Source organism: Kogia breviceps, chromosome 6 (assembly GCF_026419965.1).
Source record: "Kogia breviceps isolate mKogBre1 chromosome 6, mKogBre1 haplotype 1, whole genome shotgun sequence".
Taxonomy (NCBI): domain Eukaryota; kingdom Metazoa; phylum Chordata; class Mammalia; order Artiodactyla; family Physeteridae; genus Kogia; species Kogia breviceps.
The window spans coordinates 26,096,116-26,119,784 of NC_081315.1; the positions used below are offsets into that span (position 1 = coordinate 26,096,116).

At 41.5% G+C, this 23,669-nt stretch overlaps 1 protein-coding gene across 5 annotated transcripts in view; it reads right to left on the bottom strand.

Annotated features, from left to right (window-relative positions):
• Window positions 1-23,669, bottom strand: part of SLC10A7 (solute carrier family 10 member 7) — a 277,474-nt gene that overhangs the window by 61,399 nt on the left and 192,406 nt on the right. For all 5 annotated transcript variants that reach the window (XM_067035617.1, XM_059065748.2, XM_067035615.1 and 2 more), the window contains 3 exons: window positions 19,584-19,667; window positions 9,424-9,589; window positions 8,240-8,291 (listed from right to left, as the gene is read on the bottom strand). In XM_067035617.1, coding sequence (XP_066891718.1) covers window positions 8,240-8,291; window positions 9,424-9,589; window positions 19,584-19,667 — 302 coding nt within the window. The remainder of the gene's footprint in view (window positions 1-8,239; window positions 8,292-9,423; window positions 9,590-19,583; window positions 19,668-23,669) is intronic.

The window sequence follows — 23,669 nt, forward strand, 5'->3', positions numbered from 1 at the left end:
AAGAAAGAGACCCCGCCATTTCCCTTAGTAACCTCATCCTTATATACAACTTTCACTGGGAGAAAAAGCTTCCCTTCAACAGATCCCACATCCTGTTTCTTTGTTATATACTCACTGGAGGGGAGCCGGACCCTCTCCTCCACCACCTGCTCCTCTGTACATATGTTAAGAGAATATTTAAATTGCCTAGTCTCCTCTCCTTTGAAAAATCATGTAAGCTCATGCTTCCTAACCAGTCTTACCTGCAGCTGCTTTTTTTTTTTTTAAATAACATCTTTCCAAACTGAATTTTTGGGGTCTCACCTCAGTGGAAAGAGAAGGAGGGAGGGAGACAGAGAGAGAGAGAGAGAGAGAGAGAGAGTGTCTCTAGAGAGGATGTTTTGGTGCTGAAGAGCAGGATGATCTCAAGCTTGGCAGGGGGGTAGGGGATGATGATGGAGCCTGTAGAGAACTTCTTGGAGGAACTTACAATTGAGCTAGGCTTTAAAGAACAGGTTTAGATATGCGCAGATGCGGATTTTACGTAAGGGAGAGCAGAACGGAAGCATGCAAGTGCAGGAGGCAGCTGGCAAAGCGCAGACTCTCCAGGCTGACTTGTGTGCAGGGACACTCGCTCACGTCCAGGAGCGTGGACTCCATAAGATAGGATAAGGGGAACTACTGAAGGACATGCGACAGTAGAATGGCGTGGTCAGACCCGTTCTTAAGGAAGAGTAGTCACACAGCTGAAGTTGATGAGCCCAGGCAGGGAGCAGAAAGCTATGAGGGCCTGAAGAATCACAGTGAGTACAGGAGCCGGTGGTAAGAGACATGAAGATAGAATTGAAAGAACTTGTCAACCGGTAACTTCTACGAAATATTCCCTCCCAACAGCTTAAGAGCACAGGCAGTGCGGGAAACACATTGGAATTTATAGCAAGTGTTTAAAAATGCTAGTTTACACTTTTATTGTTATTGTTGCCTTGAGAGAAGAAGAGAGATTGAAGAGAAATTAGACACTTTGAGAGAAGTATCAAATCATTCATGGAAATAAGGAATGGAAGAGGAAGCCCAGCAGGGTCTGGGCAGGAGACCCAGGAGTTGAGGTTTAAGTTTACTGAATTTGCAGTAGTGAAGGGGGCTGTGTTTTCAAGAAATCTGGTGAAGAGAAGAAAAAGGCCATGGAGACGAACCTGTTTATACATAGAAAGTGATGGTACAGCAGGTAGAAATAATGGACGAAACCACATCCTCAAAGGGGCCCGAGAGGATGAGACTGAGATTAGCTGGAGAGGAGAGTGTCCTACAGTCTGAGAGTCTGTGAGCTGGAAGCAAAAGAAGACAAGGTGAGTGAAAAAATACAGAAATTTTTTGGGTGGCGAATAAGAAGGTGGAGGTAATTTACATCAGAGAGTTTACTTTCCGTGCAAAGCGCGAGGCATTTCATTCATCTACAGAGAAGTCTGAGGGAATACTGAGGCCTGAGAACCTAAGAAATGAGAAAAACTTAACATAAGTAGACTGGGGAATATGACCTACGGTCAATTCACAATGAATAAAAAATGTCTCCAGGAGTGAATGCCCAGCTGTGATGGTGGAACGCGTGGCAGAGCCAGCTGGCCTAGTCTGGGGTCTTTCTCCGGCAATGCTCCGGTGTCAATAACACTGCAAAGGCCTTTGAGGTCTTCGGCCGCCCTTGTTTGTAACCAGTCGTTGCTGCATCTGGATTTATGCAGTTTGGTTTTCTTCCAAGGGAGTCCGGCAATACACTTCTTCTTTGGTGACCGCTGTTCTGCTTGACCCATTTCTAATGTGTCTAGATCTCTCTGGCCAAGGAAGCTCTGATTTAATCTGGCACTGGCTGCCATGTTGGAGCAGCATTTCCAGCGTGGCTAAAGAGGATGTTTGCAAGATACGCTTACTTGTCCTCTGCTCCGGGGTAAGGAGACCGAAGGTAAGCCCACACGGGGAGGTATCTGGCCTGATGTGGGTTGGAACACTGCCCTAGGGTCCTACTGACACAAAGCCCTTCAGTGGGGAGAGAGAACCAGGACGTAAAGATGGAATGTTTGAGGTTAAAAACAATATTCCACCTAAATAGGGCTGACTTATACTCTATGTCTACAGTAACAGACTGTTCCACATCGCAGATCTTGGAGAAGCCAGCAGAGCACGTGCTCACTTAACCTTCCATCCAAGATGAGGAGGAGGAGAAGGAGAACGGTGAATAACCACAGTAGTAAACGTTAAAAAATTTTTTTTCTATCATATATATATATATTTTTTAATTGAAGTATAGTTGATTTGCAGTCAACATTTATTGAGCACTTTTCTAAGCACTTTGCATCCAGTTCTTCTTTCTTCATAGAACAGCCTTATACGGTAATAGTATTTTTGTCTTGTTTTTTCCGAAAAGGGATCTTTTTTTTTTTTTTTTTGCAGTACGCGGGCCTCTCACTGCTGTGGCCTCTCCCGTTGCAGAGCACAGGCTCTGGACGCGCAGGCTCAGCGGCCATGGCTCACAGGCCCAGCCGCTCCGCGGCACGTGGGATCTTCCTGGACCGGGGCACGAACCTGCGTCCCCTGCATCGGCAGGCGGACTCTCAACCACTGCGCCACCAGGGGAGCCCCCAAAATGGATCTTGAAGCACAGTTACCTCAAGTCACACAGCTAATAAGGAGGCTGCCCCAAATTGTGAAGACAAGTTTGCCTTCTGAGAAGAATATTATAAAAACTCAAAACCATAACCAAGATCATCACACAATTTAGTGGATGAGAGCAGCCATCCTGGTAACTAACCCGCCCTCACCCATGCTCTGTTCAGGGGTGGTTAAATGGTGAAAAGTCATGACAACGCACAGAAAAACAAAGCATCCCGTACATTACGTTAAGTGGTAATGACTATAATTATTTTCAGTGATTATCATCTCTACTGTGTCTGCTCACATTCTTGAAAGGAATCGCATTACTATTTATTTTCGAACTCTACCTTATCTCTATTTAATATTGATTTTCTTTTAATCTTGTTTTTATAATTCTTTTGATTACTTTGGCATCCCTCGAGATGCTTATTTCCTTTTCTTCCCAACTGGTCTTTTTATTCTCTCACAAAGCTTTCATTCAGTGTTTTCCACATAATATTTATTTTGCCTTCCTTTGAGTACCCACAAAGGAAAACATGTCAAAAGGTTTTACTAGCAGAATCACAGAATGTGGAGCAGAAAAGGTCCTCTGAGATAGTGCCGTCTAAGCCCACTGTTTTTACAGGGGGAAACTTCTACGTGAAATACTTTCCTATGTTAACCTCTGTACCTGTGTGGTTTTTTTGGTTTTTTTTTTTTAACAGAACATGGTTTAAAAATCTTTATCTGGGCTTCTCATCTTCTTTTTTTTTGAAATCTTATTTTATTTCATTTTTTTTATACAGCAGGTTCTTATTAGTTCTCTATTTTATACATATTAGTGTATACATGTCAATCCCAATCTCCCAATTCATCCCACAACCATCCCTCCCCCAGCTTTCCCCCTTTGGTGTCCATATGTGTGTTCTCTACATCTGTGTCTCTATTTCTGCCCTGCAAACATGTTCATCTGTACCATTTTTCTAGATTCTATATATATGTGTTAATATGCGATATTTGTTTTTCTCTTTCTGACTTACTTCACTCTGTGTGACAGTCTCTAGATCCATCCACGTCTCTACACATGACCCAATTTTGTTCCTTTTTATGGCTGAGTAATATTCCATTGTATACATGTACCACATCTTTATCCATTCGCCTGTTGATGGACATTTAGGTTGCTTCCATGACCTGGCTATTGTAAATAGTGCTGCAATGAACATTGGTGTGCATGTGTCTTTTTGAATTATGGTTTTCTCAGGGTATATGCCCAGTGGTGGGATTGCTGGATCATATGGTAATTCTATTTTTAGTTTTTTAAGGAACCTCCATACCGTTCTCCATAGTGGCTGTATCAATTTACGTTCCCACCAACAGTGCGAGAGGGTTCCCTTTTCTCCACACCCTCTCCAGCATTTGTTGTTTGTAGATTTTCTGATGATGCCCATTCTAACTGGTGTGAGGCGATACCTCATTGTAGTTTTGATTTGCATTTCTCTAATAATTAGTGACGTTGAGTAGCTTTTCATGTGCCTCTTGGCCATCTGTATGTCCTCTTTGGAGAAATGTCTGTTTAGGTCTTCTGCCCATTTTTTGATTGTTTGTTTGTTTGTTTTAATATTGAGCTGCATGAGCTGTTTATATATTTTGGAGACTAATCCTTTGTTGATTCGTTTGCAAATATTTTCTCCCATTCTGATGGTTGTCTTTTTGTCTTGTTTATAGTTTCCTTTGCTGTGCAGAAGCTTTTAAGTTTCATTAGGTCCCATTTTTGTCTTTACTCGTTTTAGGAGACCTCATCTATCACCAGCTGTGTGGCACTAAACAAGTTACCCAGAGCTCTGGCTTAGTCGGCCCATCTCTGAAATGGCTAGGAGACTTTCCAGGAATAACAATGCTCCTCTTCTCTCCTTCCCTCCCCTTCTCCCTCTCCTGCCCTCCAGGTCACCCTCCTTCCCTCCCAGGGCTATGGCCTGAAGCTCAATGAGACATCTGGTTGAAAACGTACTGATAAGGGCTAAAACACCTAATGCAAATATTTATATTTGTTTTCTTCCTTTTCCTTTCTTCATAGTTTCTTTTGTCACTCTAGGGACACTCTAGGTTTCTATTACTCTAGTTATCAATCTACCAAACTATCTTGTGTATACTTTTAAAAGGCTCCCAATTACTGCTTTATTTTTCTAAGCTTTTTCAACTTTTTTCTTCTACCTTTGAAGCTTCTGAAAGTTGCAGAAAGCTTAGGTCACTATGGGCAGTGGAGTCTTGGTTTGAGGAATCAACTCCCCGTTCCTAGCAACTGTGACACAGAAATGTCCAAAAGAATATATTGCAAAACTAGAAATGCTAATTCTCTCTCTTCCATAATTAGTTTTTGAAATAATATACACTACTGTGATATAACAAATATTTTACAGTAGCTAACATTTCTTGAGCACTTACTATATACTAGGTATTATGCTGAGGGTTTTACGTGCGTATTATTTAATCCTCCAAATGACCCTATGAGATAGGTACTACTACTGTCTCCATTTTATCCATGAGGAAACTGACAAAAGTTACAAAGTAATTAAACAGGATTGAAACTTGAGTCTGTCTGACTCCAGAGTTGGAATGTTTAACCCTGACGCTCTTCTGTGGACAGATAAATGTGAACACATAATGACAACTCTCAAATGTATTTTAAGTACTCAAAGTAGAAGAGGTTCCCCCGCCAGACACAGTGACATGTTACACAATGGTAACATGTCAGGTCTGTAAACCTAAGAAATATTAACCAGGTAAACAAGTGTTTCAGGGAAATTGAATTTTCTAGACTGGGTCTCTCCTGGTTTATGCTAAACTTCCACCATCAGAGGTCAGTGGCATGCTGTACAAAAAAAAGAGAGACTGATTTCTATGTTGAGATTTTTGTCTCTGGATAGCTGGATTGGTTTTAGCTTTACTGAATTGGCAAGTAAAAGAAAAGAAAAAAACCCACCACAGGCCAATTTAACTAATTTTAAGAAGGAAGGAACAAAAAGTAGGAAAAGAAAAGAACTCAAAGAATAAACCAGTGGGTCCTAGTTCTAACTCCTGGTATCTTTGACTAACTTGTGTGTGGGTATGAACTTGGAAAATCCAGTTATATGCTCTCTGCAAATTCCCCAACCAAAACAAGTATTGTGAACATTAAAATTAATTGAAGGAGTTTAGTGCAGTGGAAAAAGCACAGGTAAATTCTTTTGGAAATGTCAAATGGAGATGAATTTCAGTTCTAAGTGCAGTAGTTGCCATCTGATTTTGGGTAAGTTACTAACCTACTGAAATCTGATTTTAGGCAAGTCCCTACTACTCTAAGTGTGGGTCATCATCTGCAAAAGAGCAACAAAAATGCATAGTGACCTCGTCTTCTGCTGTCAGACTTAACACAAAATAACATATGCACAATCCCTAGCACAGTGCCTGGCACAGAGTAGGGTTCAATAAACGTTGGTATTTTTCATTCCTCCGATAAAATCCTCAAGTGCTACGGGGGTCTTCCAGCATGAAAATAGAATGGGAAAATCATAAATTTTGTCTAATTGAAACATCTCCAAATTTTAATGGCATATTTTGGGGCTACACAGCCACTGCCCAGGAGCACAATTACAGCTACTCCATATTCTGTCGTTTACCAAAGAACATGCATGTCTGGCAGTGGGCCAAGCGAATTCAAAACACAACAGAACTTTAGTGAAGGCAGAATAGAAGGGCCTCAAAAACCACAAGGCTTTATGAAAGTCCAAGCCTACTCCATGCTGAAAATTCTCACTTCGAATTCAACTAGTTGTGACACGGCCCTCCTTCAGCAATGCCAGTAGCGGCTGTTCTGTGCTTTTCAAGGAATTTTTCAGTCACTGACAGTCTGATACGATAGGATGACTGGGTCTGAGGATTACTTCTGCCACAAGGACCAGCAAACAAACAGCCAGCGGAAGGCAAACATCTTTTCGAAGGTGACATAACAAGCCATTTACACAAAGAAATTGAAAATAGCTCCTACTCTCAGACTTACCCAATTAAGTCACGTTTTCTCTGTGACTTAATGGCTCCAGGCTCTACTCTTACTTCATAAATCACAACCACAAGCCTTGGGAAAATGCTTCCAATTACACCAATCAATAAATTTTTATTGACTGTTTACAACTGGCCTCGTGCTATAGCAAGTGCTCTAAGAGCCAAGTGCCTAATGTGAGGCCTGAGCCATCCACGCCCTGACGCTATTTCAGGCCCCATAAACAACGCAGGCCGCTTCCCTTGTGGCAGCTCATTGCCAGCTCCTGGCATTCAAGGCCCTGGCAATCTGGCCCAAGCTTACTTTTCCAGTTACTGTTATTATTTTTAATTTTCCTCTACTCCTATTGTTCCACCTGTTCTCTCTCTGTGTGTGTGTGTTTGCATGTCTACATTTGCTTTACTATTTCTTCTTCCAAGAACTCCCTCTTTGCGTCTGTGTTTGCTGAATCATTAGCTATTCTTTATGACTCAAATCCCATGTCTTCCATGGAGTCTTTCTTGTTCTACCACTCTCTTTGGAAGTGGCTTCGTCTTTGAGTGGCCTCCAGGTTGTGTTACTGTCTCACTAAGAGAACACTCCGTTACCAATGCATATATCTAGTCTATAAACTCATACAGGATCAAAGTCATTATTTGTGGTATTCACTATGTAACTTTCTCCTGCCAAAGGCTTCAGTCACATCTGTTGAATGTATAATACTGGTGGAAGAAGTGAGGCTTTAAGAACAGGAAAGATGAACTAGGACATGAGACGCATTTTGACATGGGGTCAGCCTAAGCAAGGGACAGAAATGAGAATGCCTGAGCTTCTTCCAGGGGACAGCAAGGATTTTACCTCGGCCTAAAGCTTAGATAGTGTGAATGCTAGTAGTGGTTCACTTAGCCCCCACGAGTGAACCTCGTTCTGCAGGCACTGGCTACCCACTGAAGAAGGTCTCTGAACAGGAGACCTATTATCAGGACTCTGAATTATTGGAAGCAGTATGAAATACACAAGAAAAGTTCCGTCTGGAAATGAAGAATAACAGTAAGACATCCATGGCAATAGTCTGAGGAGAAAGAGGCAACGAGAGCCTGAATTAGGGAAGAGGCTTTGAAAGCACAAGAAATATTATTACTGAGGTAGGATCAAGACATTAAAAAAATAATAATGTGAAGGATTCCAGTCTGAGTAACTCCGTGGATGGTAGTTTCATGAAAAACTATGAGACGAAGAGGAAGTACTGGGGGAAAAGATTAATTCCATTTTGAACATCTTGAGTGTGAGGCCTTGTTAAGACAGTCAGGTGAAGCTATCCAAACGGTAAGTGACGAGCAGTGCCAGAGCTCCAGAAAGCAGTGCAGTGGAAGGTCTAGGCTCCATCAGCAGGAAGCTGGGAGCTCGAGGCAGCAGAACGCCTAAGCACCAAATGTGAATAATAATGAAACGAGGGCCAAGAACAGATCCTTTGGGAACTTCTACAACTTGAGGGCGGCAGGAGCAAGATGGAACAGTCAGGAGACAGGAGACCAAGCAGAAGAATGTAGGGGCCTAGAAGCCACGTAAAGAGCATGATTCGTCAATTAGGAAATTAACAGCAAGAGATACCAAATCACTTACCTCGTTGAAAAGATGAATGTTAAAAGCATAAAACTCAGCTGAATGGAACAGACTGAAGAAAAAAAAAAAAGATGAAATTAGCACTGTAAAATCAGTATCTGTAGCATACTTACTGGTATGCTTCGTTTTATCTGAAACTTACGGGAATTCAAATAGAAAAATAAACAAACGGATAAGTGAAACACACACACATTGCTAAACTGACAGAATCATTTAAACTAGTGGGACTCAACTTCTTCTTTTTCTTTTATTTTTTTCCACTCCTGGCAGCATGCGGGATCTTAGTTCTCCAACCAGGGATCGAATCCCTGGCCCCCTGCAGTGAAAGCGCACCTGGGCCCCCGGCAGTGGAAGCGCAGAGTGTTAACCGCGGGACCGCCAGGGAAGTCTGCAACTTGTTCTTAGTGAAGATATCCTCAGATATAACCTATGATATTTGCTACTCAGGGTAACTCTAAAACCCTCTTTGATTTAAAGTTTGGTTATTTGTTCAATTTAGGAAGAGCTGGTTTGTACTATGAATAATAGCAAATAGCATAAATGTGCTAGCATATAACATATATTTTGGAATGACTCATGTTGATTTTAATAACAAAACATTCTTTGATATTATAATTACCAAAGTGGTCTTTGGTATTACTGGGTAAATAGAACAAAAGGTTAGTTCTGGACCCTAGCAGTTACTTGCATTTTATAGCCTGCTGCTTCTTAAAATGAAATGATATTACTTTGGGTATATTTTAAGAGAAAACATTATGTAAATAGTCACATTTTAACCAATGCAGCCAGTGACTATACTTAGAAAATAAATAAATATTATGAATCCTACTTTTAATTCACAATAAAGGGTAAGATTAGCTTCAAGTTACAATGAAATAAATTGGCAAAAAAGTGCTCAATCTAGCCTTTGAATTTGACAGATATTAAAGCTTCTTTCATCTGGCATCAACTATTGTGAATCAGACATAAAAAACAAAGGAGATTATGTCATAAGCGCATAACTGATGTCTTTTTAAAGAACAGATACATACGATAAAGTCACCGAGTCTGCACATGCAACACAAAAGGAAGTATTCTTTTCTAATCAAATGAATATTGGCAATGAATTTAGGGCCCACGGATGGCTGGGCTTTGCTATTGAGGAGGCTGAGGGGGTAGCAAGGATATCCCACCTTCCGACTTACTTATGAACAGTATGAGAATGAGACTGAATGTATCCAGGTCGATATTTGGGTTCGAGAACGTGTCACAGAAGGTGGTGTAGATAATCGTCAGCAGCACACTGCTGCTGACAGCGCCAAAAGGAGGCTTCTTTCTTTCAAGCCAGTCCTTGATGTATCTTCGGACAATCTGAAACACAGAGACCAACGGTTTGCCTCTTTTCAGAGGTGGAGGGAGTTGAATTGGGCATTGCAAAGTGATTCTGACAGCAGAAAGACATAAAGGAAAGAGAATAATTTGGATGATGGCCACAGTGGATTTCAAAGCTTCGCTGCCACACCACTCTTCTCCTGAGGAATCTAACATTTGTAGTGCAACTTCCACTGGTGTCCATAAGGAGAGTATATTTTCCACTGCATTCAAATCCATCCTTAATCATGCCAAATGCTCTTTGCTAGCTGTCACTGAGACATGCCCATTAAGCCTCCCCAAAGTTTATCTCTTCTGCTGATCCTAATGGATGTGTGTAATTATCACAGTCCCCTTTGCCTCGATGGACAATTCCAAGTGCAACTTTGGGAATCTTAACAATCTGACATCTTCAAGAATTTCAAGACAGTAGATAATCGAAAATGATCCATGGAACATATTAATATTTAAAATGCTAGCAATGCGCCAGAAGTTTTTAATTAAATTATAACTCATGCTTGAAAAGCAAAAGTGCATGTGTTGTGGGAGTTTAAATAATTCAGACTCTGAATATCTAGAGTTTTTGTGAATCCAAAGACAAATGCCATTTGCATGCTTTTAGAATTCCAGAATTAACACTTAAAAATGAGTAAACCTGTCCTAACTTTCCTACAAAAGGATGAGTGAAATATGAAGTTATATGGCAATCCTCTCATATTTAAAAATCAAGTCAGATATTGCAAATCAGGACAGCGTGAACATTGGCGATAACTTTTAAGTTTGGATATAAAAGTGAACCACTCTATTTAAAACCTTTGGCTTTTGAAAGGAGCTGAACAAACCCGATAATGAAGACTAGAGTTGAGAGACATTAAGTTTTGAGTCGCTCATTATCCTGCATAATTGAACATGAGATTTCACAACAGGCTGAATTACCATGATCCATTAGCAATAATGAGGTCAGGGAACTTCTCCTGACAAGGCTGATGGGGTTCTGTCATCTTCCGCTCCGTCACTAAAAAGGCTTAATTCGCAATGAGGCATGCCTTCACAGATACTCAAGAACAAATACACGACTCTCCAGAGAACCTGTGAACACACGGCTATTGCATCGATTTCCTCCGATCTCAAGGACTCAGTTAAGTAAAACAAGTGTTGAGAAAGGGTGTCCTGGCAGAAAGCTGACCAGTTGGTATGAAGTACAGGTGCAGCACCTTGAAGGTTGGGTGGGGTGGGAGGAGAATGAGGGTTTTATATAGAGAGATAAATAGTGGTTAAATATTTTTTAAAAGTAGAGCTTGTCATTCAAGTTACAGCTGAATTTATAAAAAAATCATGTTTTGTTTTTGCACAAGTGATCCGAAACCACAGTAATTTATCTAGTGTTCATTTCTTTCTTTAAAGTTTAAATGTAGTGAGGTAGAGAGAAATAAGAGTAGTTCTGTCACATAGCATTATGGACTGATGTATTAGCCCACAAATTTTGGTGCCTGAGGGACCCAGATAGTCCCATGTTCAGATATGTCACCATGGGGGTAGCTGCTTAATAGAAGGCTACAGAGACTTCACTTCAAAGGTCATTTCATAATCTGTTGTTTCTGGTAGCATAAAGCTGGTAATTGGTCCAATTCAGTGCAACCCAACTTCTTTAGGAAATAAAATAAATGGAAATTACACAGTTATTGAAATTGACACTGTCCTCCAATTTTGTTTTGATATGTAATGGTTATAAACACAGAAGTCCTCTCTTTGCAATAGGTTATAGAATGTATGATCCCAATTCCAAAAGTATTGGGTTGGCCAAAAAGTGCCTTCGGTTTTTTAAGTAAAAATAAAAGACACGTTTTTCATTTTCACCAAGAACTTTATTGAACAACATATTCACCCTTTTGTTCCACTACCTTCTGCCATTTTTCAGGCAACTTCATAATTCCATCTTCCCCAAATTTTTTATCTTTTTGAGCAAAGAACTGTTCCAGGTGCCTTCTACAGTCTTCCAGGGAATTGAAATTTTTTCCATTAAGAGAATTTTGTAAAGACAGAAACAAATGGAAATCTGAAGGTGCAATGTCTGGTGAATACGACAGTTGAATCAGAACTTCCCAGCCAAGCTGGAACAGGTTTTGCCTGGTCATCAAAGAAACACGTGGTCTTGCATTATCCCGTTGGAGGATTATGCATTTTCTGTTGACTAATTCTGGAGGCCTCTCGTGGAGTGCTGCTTTCAGTTGGTCGAACTGGGAGCAGTACTTGTTGGAATTAATCGCTCGGTTTTCCAGAAGGAGCTCATAATAGAGGACTCCCTTCCAATCCCACCATATACACAACATCACCTTCTTTGGATGAAGACCGGCCTTTGGTGTGCTTGGTGGTGGTTCATTTCGCTTGCCCCATGATCTCTTCCATTCCACGTTATTGTACAGTATCCACTTTTCATCGCCTCTCACGATTTGTTTCAAAAACGGAATGTTTTCATTACATTTCAGTAGAGAACTGCATGCGGAAATATGGTCAAGAAGGTTTTTTTCGCTTAACTTATGTGGAACACAAATGTCAAAGCGATAAATGTAACCAAGCTGGTGCAAATGATTTTCAGCTCTTGATTTGGATATTTTGAGCATGTCGGCTCTCTCCCGCGTGGTATAACGTTGATTGTTCTCAATTAATATCTCGATTTGATCACTATCAACTTCAACTGGTCTACTTGACCATGGGGCATCGTCCAGCGAGAAATCTCCAGCACAAAACTTCGCAGACCACTTTTGACATGGTCGATCAGTCACAGCACCTTCTCCATACCCTGCACAAATCTTTCTTTGCGTTTCAATTGCATTTTTACCTTTCTTGAAATAATAAAGCATAATAGGCTGAAAAAAAATGTTGCTTTTTTTCTTCCAGCTTCAATATTAAAATGGCTACACAAAAGTTCACCACTTTTGGTAAGTCTTTTTTTCTAAATGCACACTGATATGACAGCTGTCACTTACAATCTAACAAAATTGCTTCGAATGAAGTTAAAGACAACTAAGTGCTACTAGAGCCACCTTACAGAACAAACTGAATGAACCTTTTGGCCAAACCAATAAAAGCGTCTTCTTCCACTATCATCGAGCCCTTTGACAAAATAAACAAATATGAATGAGGTGCAACTCGAAAGTCAAAGTCATTTTAAAAACCAAGACAAATCTGTAATCGTCAATCAACTTTGTAAGCTGTGAATTGACTTAGTCAACCTTATTACCTCTTTCTTCATTACAAAGTACTCAAAGTCTCATAGTATATTAGGATTCTTTCAATAGGCAAGAAACACAGGCTCCAAATCCTGCATCCTGCATCCTCCTAGCCAAAATGACTTTCTTCTAAACTTTAGCTCACAGAAACACATGCATTCAAAATGAAATGACTTTTTTGCTTTTCCCTGTGGAGAGAGAAGGGGAAAAAAAGTCCTCCTCAGGAAACTTTTTATTTCATTGTCTCACCTTCTACATTTTGATTTTCTTTAAAATTAAGCACAAGGAAAGGTTAAAGGGAAACTAAAATTTGAATCCCTGTACTTCTAATAAGCTGAATGACATGTCAATTACTGCAGGACCTCCAAGCTGAACCCCTGGAAAAATAACACATCTTAGGTGAAGAAGGTTGATATGGATAAGTGAGAAGTATAAGAGCCATCATTTTGTTTTCTTCATTTTCTTTTTCAGGGTATTTTCTTATGTTTTTCTTTCTACTCTGTCTCTATACTTATAAAACTGATTTTTGAGTGGGGATAGATAATGGATAACTTTTCATGTTAAGTCTGAATTTTAAAATTTCTTCAGGTGGCTTCAGTTTTTTTAAGATTTTTTGTGTGTGTGTTTTTATTTAAAAACAGTTTTTAAACTTTAATACAATTTTTAAAGGTTGCTTTCCATTTACAGTTATTACAAAATACTGACTCTATTCCCCGTATTGTACAATACATCCTTGAGCCTATCTTACACCCAATAGTTTGTTCCTCCCCATTCACCCCACCCCTGTATTACCCCTCCCCCCCCCACTGTTTGTTTTTTATATCTGTGAGTCTGCTTCTTTTTTGTTATCTTCAATTTTTATCCTCTACTCCACTGAATCCATACATTTTCATAAACTGCTTTGTTTCTTCATTAATCTTCTGTTGAAATGTATAGTAAGGGATATGATATCAAATCTAATTATGTAACGCTTATTAAATATTGAGTAGATTCAAAATAATGTCTGTACACTTTCTGAAAAAGTCGAAACAATAATAATAGATGAATACAAGAAGCACCCATCATCTACTGCACTTTTCAACCATTCTTTCCCTCTATTATTTATTCTCAGGAGCAAGGTCATGCAGATATTATCCTGCTCAGTTTACAGCTGTAAACAGGGGCATAGAGACGGCAAACAGCTTGAATAAAATGTTAAAAAGCTAGTCAGGTGGATGAGCAGGACTCTGACCGCTAGTTCCTGAGGGAATAATAGCGTCGGGGTTCAAGGTGCAGACTTTGGAGCTTCTTACTTTGTCATCGTGGGCAAATTCCTTAACTTCCCTATGCCTCATCTCTAAAATGGATATAATAGTAGCTGTAGTGAGGACTAAGTAATTAAATAAATATAAAATGCTTTAGAACCAGGGACTGTACGCGGTAAATGATGGCTATTCTTACTTCCAAGTCCCAGTTTGGTGATGTTTCTCTCACAGCGCTGTTCAGCAATACATCTCACTGCATAATGTAAAAGTCACTGTTCTCTCAAAGCAATTCAAGTGAAGCAATGAAAACCGTTCATATCTAATTTTATAAATGCAAAATTTTACTAGCATTAATAACATTAACTGCAGCTTTAGCTGGATATTATTTAATACGAAAAGCCAATCTCAAACTGCGAAACCAATCACTAATGAAAGACTAGAGAATGCATAAATGATAAATAATATGCTTTGTTTTAACTATTAATTTATTGAAAGAAAAGTGGGGTTTAGCGTGCTGTTTTAAAAAATATTTTTCACCGGTGCTGGAAATTCAATTTCATTAACATTTATTCATAAATATCTCAAATTTAATGCATGAAATAAGTATATCTCACAAGCATTTAGATATATTGAAGGCTTTATCGGAAGAGAAGAAATATTACAATAGCACACATTTTATTTCTTTCTGGAGCTGACAGAAGCAACAATCTCCCAACCATCTATGGAAAGACCAATCTTATCTCACAGAGTCACAGCATCTTCAAGCTGGAAGATATTAAACTCCTCGTTCTACAAATGAGGTAAGTGAGGCCTAGAAGTCGTGTGTATAGCTAAGCAGTGGCAAAGACCAAACTGGACCTCACGTCACATCACAGTCAGTCAATAATGATTTAAACCCCAAAGTAGTACTGTTTGGAGAAAACACACACAAATAAAGAAAATAAAATCCACCCTCAGAAATATAAATAAAAAATGGATTGATGAAGTTTTATCATCACTAAAAGATTATGGAAAATATTTTCAACTCACCCTTCCTGGTCTCTTTCTTCTCCCTCTAGTTCCCATTGTTTATTTAAAAGGTAACAATAATATTTCATTTAAAGATGCATATAAAAGTCTATAGAGAAGTGTTTATTTTCACAATGTGGCACTGTGACCATAATGTGGTTACAGTGGAGAGAAATGAGGCTACGTTGCCAGGAATCTAATTCCTCTGAAGTAAATAGTTCACCGAGCACTTCTAATGATGGCTTCAAAGATGGCTTCACAAAGGTTAGGTCTGTCAATCAATTACAAATGAGCAGAGAGACAAAAGAGCAGACAACGTCCCTGGTCTCATGTTTGAGGAGATAAATAAAAAGCAAAAACAACAAATAAATGAGAAGCAGATAAAGATCCATACCAAATAGAGGTTTAAACTGGATAATACATGAGTGATTGAGTGGGTAGCCTCTGGAGGAAGGGCGAGGAAAGGTCTTTCTGAGGAGGTGACAGGTGAGAGGGTGTTCCAAACAGAAGTACCAGCCAGTGCAAAGGTTCTAAGGCAGCATCAAGGCTGGCCGCTTTCAGAAAACAGAAGCAAAGTCTGTGAGACCCAAGGGTAATGGGCAAGTGGGAAAGTGTTAGGGGAAGTAAAAGGGACTTGGAAATAGAGGACAGGGTGGAATAATCCTGTAAGGAAGCAGAGTAAGAGATCTGGAAAGTACTGAATGACATTTTAAATTTGGGGTCATGAATTTGAAACAAGAGGAGAACCAATCATATGTTTCTCTCTAGTGAAGCTGGAGACCTAGGGCGAATGGCTGCTGGGGGTACTGAGGGGACAGGTTCAACGTTTTCTTCAGCCAATGTTTTTATTTATTTATTTATTTTTTTGCGGTACGCGGGCCTCTCACTGTTGTGGCCTCTCCCGTTGCGGAGCGCAGGCTCCGGACGCGCAGGCTCAGCGGCCACGGCTCACGGGCCCAGCCGCTCCGCGGCACGTGGGATCCTCCCGGACCGGGGCACGAACCCGCGTCCCCTGCATCGGCAGGCGGACTCTCAACCACTGCACCACCCGGGAAGCCCAAGCCAATGTTTTTATACAGCTTACACCCAACTACTGAGTTTGCTATTAAATATACTTGTGATAGAGTTTCCGCTTCCTGGAAGCTCACGGGTACGTTAGTGTCTCTCCCGATAAATACGACGGGTGTCGTGAGATGGGAGAACTGGAGTTTGCTCTAGGCCCAGGGAGTCAGAGCACATCAGAGGGCATCTCTGTCTTGAGTCTTTACGGATGAAGAGGAGTTTGGTGGCAGAAACGATGGCAACAACGAGATAAAAGGCATGGCGCAGGGAAGGGGCACGGCCGGGTGAGGGGGTAGTGGGGACACCACCGCATGGCAGAAAAGGAGCCTGGGCGAAGGGGACGGTGGCAGGGGACAGGCTGGGGTCAAACCGTGAGGGGCTTCGCGGGCCACACGAGGAGTGGGCGACAGGGAACCACGAGGGAAGTTTCTAAGGAGAGGAGTTGTTACTCCTCTCATAATCTGGTTTGTTTTTTAGGACTGCCCTGGAGCCGTGAACACATTAGATGGAGACTGGAAGAGACTCCCAGCAGAGAGACAGGGTTGGGAGGTGCAGTCGTTTAGACAAGAGATGGTGAAGGGGTGGCACCCTCTCTAGCATGCACGAGGCTGCGGATGCCAGAGCTGAAAGATTTTGGAGGCAGAGATGGTGGCATTCAGTGCCTGCCTGGATGTGAGGCAGTGAGGACGTTAGGCGGCAGGGTGGCCTCTAGGGGGAGAGACCAGGGGTGTGACTGTTAATTCCCAAGACTAGAATATAAGAGGTAGATGCAAACTCATCTACCTTGTAAGTGGTTGCAAGCATAAAGGTTTCCTCTTTGAAAAAAGCCATGAGGGTACTTTGGTACTAGAGAACTTTTTAAAAGCCAACCCTCTTGCTTTTTGGCTACCTTTACTGCTTTATAATTTACTGTAATATTTCACTATTGGGCATGCAAGCAGTCTAACAATTAATTATTCTCTCTGGAGAAATAGTCTTAATTACATAAATAATATAACACTATATATTTTTAAAAATCCATTGAATAGTGTAGACAAAGTTTTTTTGGTCCATATAATTGAAGACAAACATTTATTATTAAGAGAGATTGTTTCTGAGATCCACTAAGAGAAGAATGTGTGAGCCCCGAGTTATTATATGGAATTAGTTTCAGAACCAAGAGAAGAAGCATGGGTTTAAACTAATACTGTACAGAGCTGAGCAGGGCAGGTAGGTTCCCCTATAAGACACAGCATTTCCCTAAGTGATTGTAGACCTCTCACGCATTCACTCCCTCCCTCATCCAACACGTACTTATTGGGTGCCTAGGGTCTGGGTATATAATGGCAAACAAAGCAAATGTGGTTCCCGTACTCATAAAGCTTACCGTCTAATGAGGGAGACCAACTGTTAACAAGCAAACAAAAGGTAAGTATATATTGTGACAAAGGCCAAGAAAGGACTCAAACAAGGTGCCACAATAAAGAGTAAAAGGGAAACATACTGCAGGTAGGTGGTCCAAAGAAGGTATGAATTAAAGAGCCCAATGAGCAATGAGTTGCAGTGGAGGGTGGGTAGAAAGACATTCTAAACAGAAAAATCAAACAGCAATTGAGAAAAAGCCAAGGCTAGAGTTTAGGAAATGGGCAAAGAGTTGGAGAGGTAGACGCCGTAAGATTTATTCAGAATACCTGTTATGTGAGCAGCACTGTGGGAATTTTTTTTTTTTTTTTTTTTGCGATACGCGGGCCTCTCACTGTTGTGGCCTCTCCCGTTGCGGAGCACAGGCTCCGGACGCGCAGGCTCAGCGGCCATGGCTCACGGGCCCAGCCGCTCCGCGGCACGTGGGATCTTCCCGGACCGGGGCACGAACCCGCGTCCCCTGCATCGGCAGGCGGACTCTCAACCACTGTGCCACCAGGGAAGCCCAGGGAATATTTTTTCAAGGATTATCCTATATCTAATTAAATGGTATTCTCTGAGTGCTTTTAAACCCTCCCCCTTTACTGTAAGTTTAGACCCTTTCCTAAAACTAAAATTAAAAAAAAAATAAAATAGAGCATGTGCAGTGGATGCTGTGTTGTGCCCCCCAGACCCATCTCTTCAGGAACGAGATGCTTATTCCCATATCTGCAGGGCATGTTGATTGACTGAAAGATCTCAGTTGACTTCCTCTTTGGGAACTGCCGTTAAGAGAGCAGACTCACCCAAGGGCATCCCGCGGAGGGGCAAGGAAGCCAGCACCTGGTGACTGCTCAGCACAAGAGGAGAGAAACCAGGCATGCGTGTCTTAGGCAGGACAACTCTTAGGGGGCCGTCCAGCTTGAGGCTGTGGCACCTTCATGGCCGTCCTACTTGTCCCACTCTCCCAGGTGTCGATCCCAAGGGCTCTCCCCCGCTCAGCTTCCTGCATGGAAACCTCTGTCTCAGAGTTGATTTCCCAGAAAACCTAAGACAGCGTGTAAATATTACATGTCTATACACACACCATTTTTTATTGTTAGGGCCTCAAGGAGTTGCTTCCTGTTTCGTATCTACAGGGAATTTGAAAATGATGATGAAACTATAGAGCACTTACCTGTATCAGGTTCTATGAGGACAAAAACTTTACATGCATCATATTTCATCTGACGCCCACAACAACCCTTCAGGATAGGTCCCATTATTACACAGTTTGATAAATTATGAACCTGGAGCTAAGGAGATTAAACGACTTGCCCAAGGTCACACAGCAAATAAAAGGCAGAACTCAGAGCCAGAGTCTAGTTGCTCTTAACCCAACATCTGTGCTCTTCGCCATCCTAATGTACTCTTTTTCTAAGACTCACTCACTTTAGCAGTACATTAAATTCTGTACCCTGTCACTGTGGCTACCTTTGATGAAAACAAGGACAAGCTTGTATGCTCATAATTGGATTATATGCTCATCATCAGCCTGTTACAAGAAGTTAGGAATTTCTTCTACGAGTCTCATTCAGTAAGAATGATAAGGGAAACTAAACTTTCTAAGGTCTAATTTTAAGAGCTAATAGAATTAAATATTTATTTTATCAACTACACGGTCACAAATAGGATCACTGCTATCAGAGGAGCCTAAGAATAAGAAGCCAGTCAAATGCAGATGGTTGGCCCCCAACTGGTCATAATTGCTGAGACCTTATCAGAAATCAAGGTAATGATCTGCTAGACGTCTCCAAGCTAGCTACGTGGCTACAAAGAAGGGAAGATAAATTTTAAAAATCAAGATTGTGTGCTGGTGTCCCTATATATAGCTATCTGTAAAGCAGATTGATGTTAATTAAAAAAATTAAAAGATGAGACCTTTGTGGCTGAGGAAACCTAGTGTTGGACAGTCTTAGATTTTCATTTAACCATCTCTTCCTCTATCTTTTCTCTCAATTGTCCTGACACTACATAAGAATTCACAATTTGATCTATAAAGCAAAGAGCAGAGAGGATTGGAGACCTTACCTGTCCAATAATGAGGGGAACCACAACAGTCATAAAAAGCTGAGAAAAAATAGATGTAAAAGGCACAGAAGAGGAGGAGTGAAGCTGTAAAACAAGAATACGAGGAGTTAGAATCACTTGAAATCCGTTCTCAATACTGCTGTTAACTAGTGTAATAAATGAATTCTCTCACATGCACAAAAATTTGGTAGCTATATACAAGGAGCAAGTGAAGTTACTTTTATTTTTGAAATTTAGCACAAGATAGACTGAGTAGTTTAATATACAATTTGTATTGGGAGACTAAGATTGAAGAAAAATAGCTATTGTTTTGCAATTAACTTAAATTTCTTCTTATTAAATACATTTCTGAATTGTAAAGCCACTCTGTTCATACTGTCTGTACTCATATGGCATATTTCACCTGGAATCATAGTTTATGTGATTTCTATTTCACCCGCCTGCAGATACCTAAAACAAACAAGTGTGTCTCATTATGTTATTAATGAGATATTTTATTTGTGTAAAGGAAATAGTTTCTAACTTTCCTACTCCTCCAAAACAAAGGCAATGATTCTCATATCCTTTAACATTCATTCTTAAACAAAATCTTGGACATGGGAAATCCTGAAATGGAACTTATTTTTCACCTTAAAATTTCAATATACCGTTCCTAAATTTGTATGTCTTAACGTTGTTCAGAATTCCTGTTTTGACTCTGTCCCCATTTTTTGATTCTTTCTTTGCTAGCGATTGCAGTCTCAGCTTCATAAAGATGCTACTGCCAGCAGCACAAGGCAGTGTTTCTCTGAGAACGCAGTCACACACTCACATTAGCCTCAACTGCCAAGACCTGCTGTCTTCCTATTAACTTTCCAATGTTTTTTTCAAAATCTCCTTTCTGGACACATAGTACCCCGTTCCACAGCTGCTTATCCCTTTCACGAGTCTCTTCTGCAAACAGGTTCTCCCGAGCCATCAGTGACGATCCCCCTGGCCCTTGGAAGTTATTTTCACCTTCCCCTGCAGACCACACCTCAACTTTCATATTTACCTAAGTTTAGTTAAACTTGGAAATACCTTTTGGAGAGTAATTTTTGTGAAAGATGTGGAGGCGGTAATGATGGAGGGCAGAGAATATTAAATAAAACATATCAAATATTTAGATAAGTGAAGTCAAGAGCTCAGAATGAAGTGATGTGGGGCCAGCGTTTTCACTGATTTCTGTGTGAACTGGCTTACCGAAATCTTTTCTATGCCCTGGTCTATTTTATAAAATTCTGTCCCCCATCCTCGGCCCCAATCTATACGCACTCAGAAGGTCAGGAATGTATGCCCTGTCCGTCAGTGGCCTGCATCCACTTAATACTGCCCTCAACACTGCCCACTGCCTGTCAGTTTCACCCACAAAAAGTGTAGCCTCCAGCCTGTTCCTCCAGAACAAATATACACGAAAGAAGTACGGGCAGAAAAAAATGAAACCGGTGAAGAACACATAGGATTTGTGGTGCGTTAAACGTTACGTGGCTGTTAGATATTTCTTTTTAGGCAAAACCAAAGTCTTAAAAGCTAATGATTACACCCTATTTTAGAGCAACGATGACTTTGAAGTGCACGGTATTTAACAAATATATTCTCTCCACAAATATTAACCCTAGGGATGCTGCAGGGGCAAGGACTGAAATAAGGAAAAATATATTTTACAAAGAAACTGAGGGAGAATATGTATGCAGAGGGCATAAACCTGTGCAGAACGGACGGATGAACTAATCTGTAAACATGGGGTGCTATAAAGAGACAAACTCTTATCCAAAATCATATCCCTGTTTTTTTCTAAAAAAAAAAAAAAAAAACACACAAAACTTAAGTATATCTAAAAATCTCTTATTATCACGTGGCATTACAAAATCAGTTGGTATTATTCTTTTCACTGCTTATTTATCACTAGTAACAAAACGAATTCGAACGTGCACCTGGAAACTAAGGGCCTGTATTCCTGATAAAAACCAAGTGAAGAAAGGACCGGCTCACACGCACGTGTGCCCGTGCGAAACAACAGAGCGAGGCTGGTGGTGCGTGTCCCCTCCTCCCTCAGCTCTCCTCCAGCCCCTCCTTAGGTCCTTAATGCTGCTCTGGAAGGGAAGACCTAAAACTGATAGAATCCCAACCTGCAAGACACTTGTAGTCCCATTAGCTCTTTTTTTTTTTTTTTGCGGTACGCGGGCCTCTCACTGTTGTGGCCTCTCCCGTTGCGGAGCACAGGCTCCGGACGCGCAGGCTCCGGACGCGCAGGCTCAGCGGCCATGGCTCACGGGCCCAGCCGCTCCGCGGCACGTGGGATCTTCCCGGACCGGGGCACGAACCCGCGTCCCCTGCATCGGCAGGCGGACTCTCAACCACTGCGCCACCAGGGAAGCCCCCCATTAGCTCTTTTTAAAGATTGAAAACTGAGGTCCGGAGAGAAGCAGCTTGCAACGAACACTTCTAATACCTGTGTTATGATGTGAAATTGGCAGTGCTTCTCAAACACACGCAAGCAACTCTTCAGCCAGATCTGCTCGGTGATAGAAGCCAGATCCACGCTGGGAAGGAGGGTTAGTTTACCCATAAAGTCTTACTGCAGAGCAGTAAACTCAGATCACATGGAGAGAAAAGTTAAAATGTGATTTCATGTAATGAGTCCATTTGGGGGGTTCTTTTTAATCCTAATTCAATCTAAAAGGGAAGTGTAGAGGAAAACCCGTTTCAACTTCGGTGTTGAAGAGTTTCACTTTCTAGATCCATCACGTAATAGACCCCCTGCCTGTTCAGTGTTCGGGAGCCTCTTGTTCCTAGAAGACAGTGGAAAAGGCTATGGGGTGAGGGGGTGGGGTGGGAGGTTGTCCATGATCCGCAAGGTCCCTTTGTCCTCGAAAACACCCATGATCTCTGATCCACTTGATCAGGAGCACAGGTTAGAGCAGCCCTCCTCTGAGGCTTTTGTCAGATCAGAGGCCAGAGCAAGCTAGCCAAGCGATGTAAGTAACTGGGTACACGAAACCAGACTAAGTATGGTGGAGATGTTGGGGAGGAAGTCCTGCAGGGTGGCTTCCTTAGAAGTGGCTCTGAAAGGAAGGAAATCTCAGTCCTGGGGTCTCACTTGGCAGAAGCCCTCTCTTTTTAATCGGCCACCAGACCTGTCGCCTGTGGTCAGTTTGAAGATGCAGAGGCCCCCTTGGGGAGGTTCCTGACGCTATGAAGCATGCCCTGGCATCCAGAAGAAAGAAGAGTGAGCATCTGCATTTGAGAGCATGACGAGAAAATGACAAGACCCAATCGTTTTGCATGCAGAGTTGATTTTAACTAAAGCAGAAGGAAGTACGCTGCCTGGGCTATTTGGTTCTTCACATTTTAATGAGGAACCTCGTGTGGTTTCTATTTCAGGGACCAACGTCTTTGGTCTCTGAAGCATCAATTATTGAAGCATCAGTAATTCCCACGTTTGAATAAAGTTGCGGGTTCAGCACAAGCTTGTGTCAAGCAAGTGCTCTGGCTTCGCTGAGCCACCCGGCAGGTTTAAAGGTCCTACATCTCACACCGCCAACGTGCTTTAAGACAGCGCATGTGAAATAAACAATCCAGGCACTGGCTAATCTCTTTCAGGAATATAGTGCTTTAAAGCAGAGAACTCACAATTAGGTTTATTTGTTTTAATCTCATGCTGCGAAGAAACGTTTCAGTGAAAATTAAATATGTGGGAATTTAAGACCTTTGTGTTCAGTCATTCGAATGGTAACCGGTGCCTCCTGTGGGCCAGAGGCATGTTCTCAGCCCCAGGGATCCAACCGTGAACAAAAAACCAAACCCCCCCGCCCCCCTTCTCCAGGAGCTGCATTTTCAAAGTGGAGGTCTGCATGCGGGTCGACCCATCACCAAGTGCACACTCCTTTCTTTCCCCCGCTTATAAATGGAAAAGTTCTAGTCTTTTCCTAAGAATTATTTCAAGCATCACTTCTTTGGGGATTATTTCCAAACCCTCCTCCCCAAATGCAGACTCGGCCACCCCGTCTTTTGTGGCTTTGTGTTGCCACTGTACCGCTCAGAATCCTTGGTTGTTCTTGTTTACAC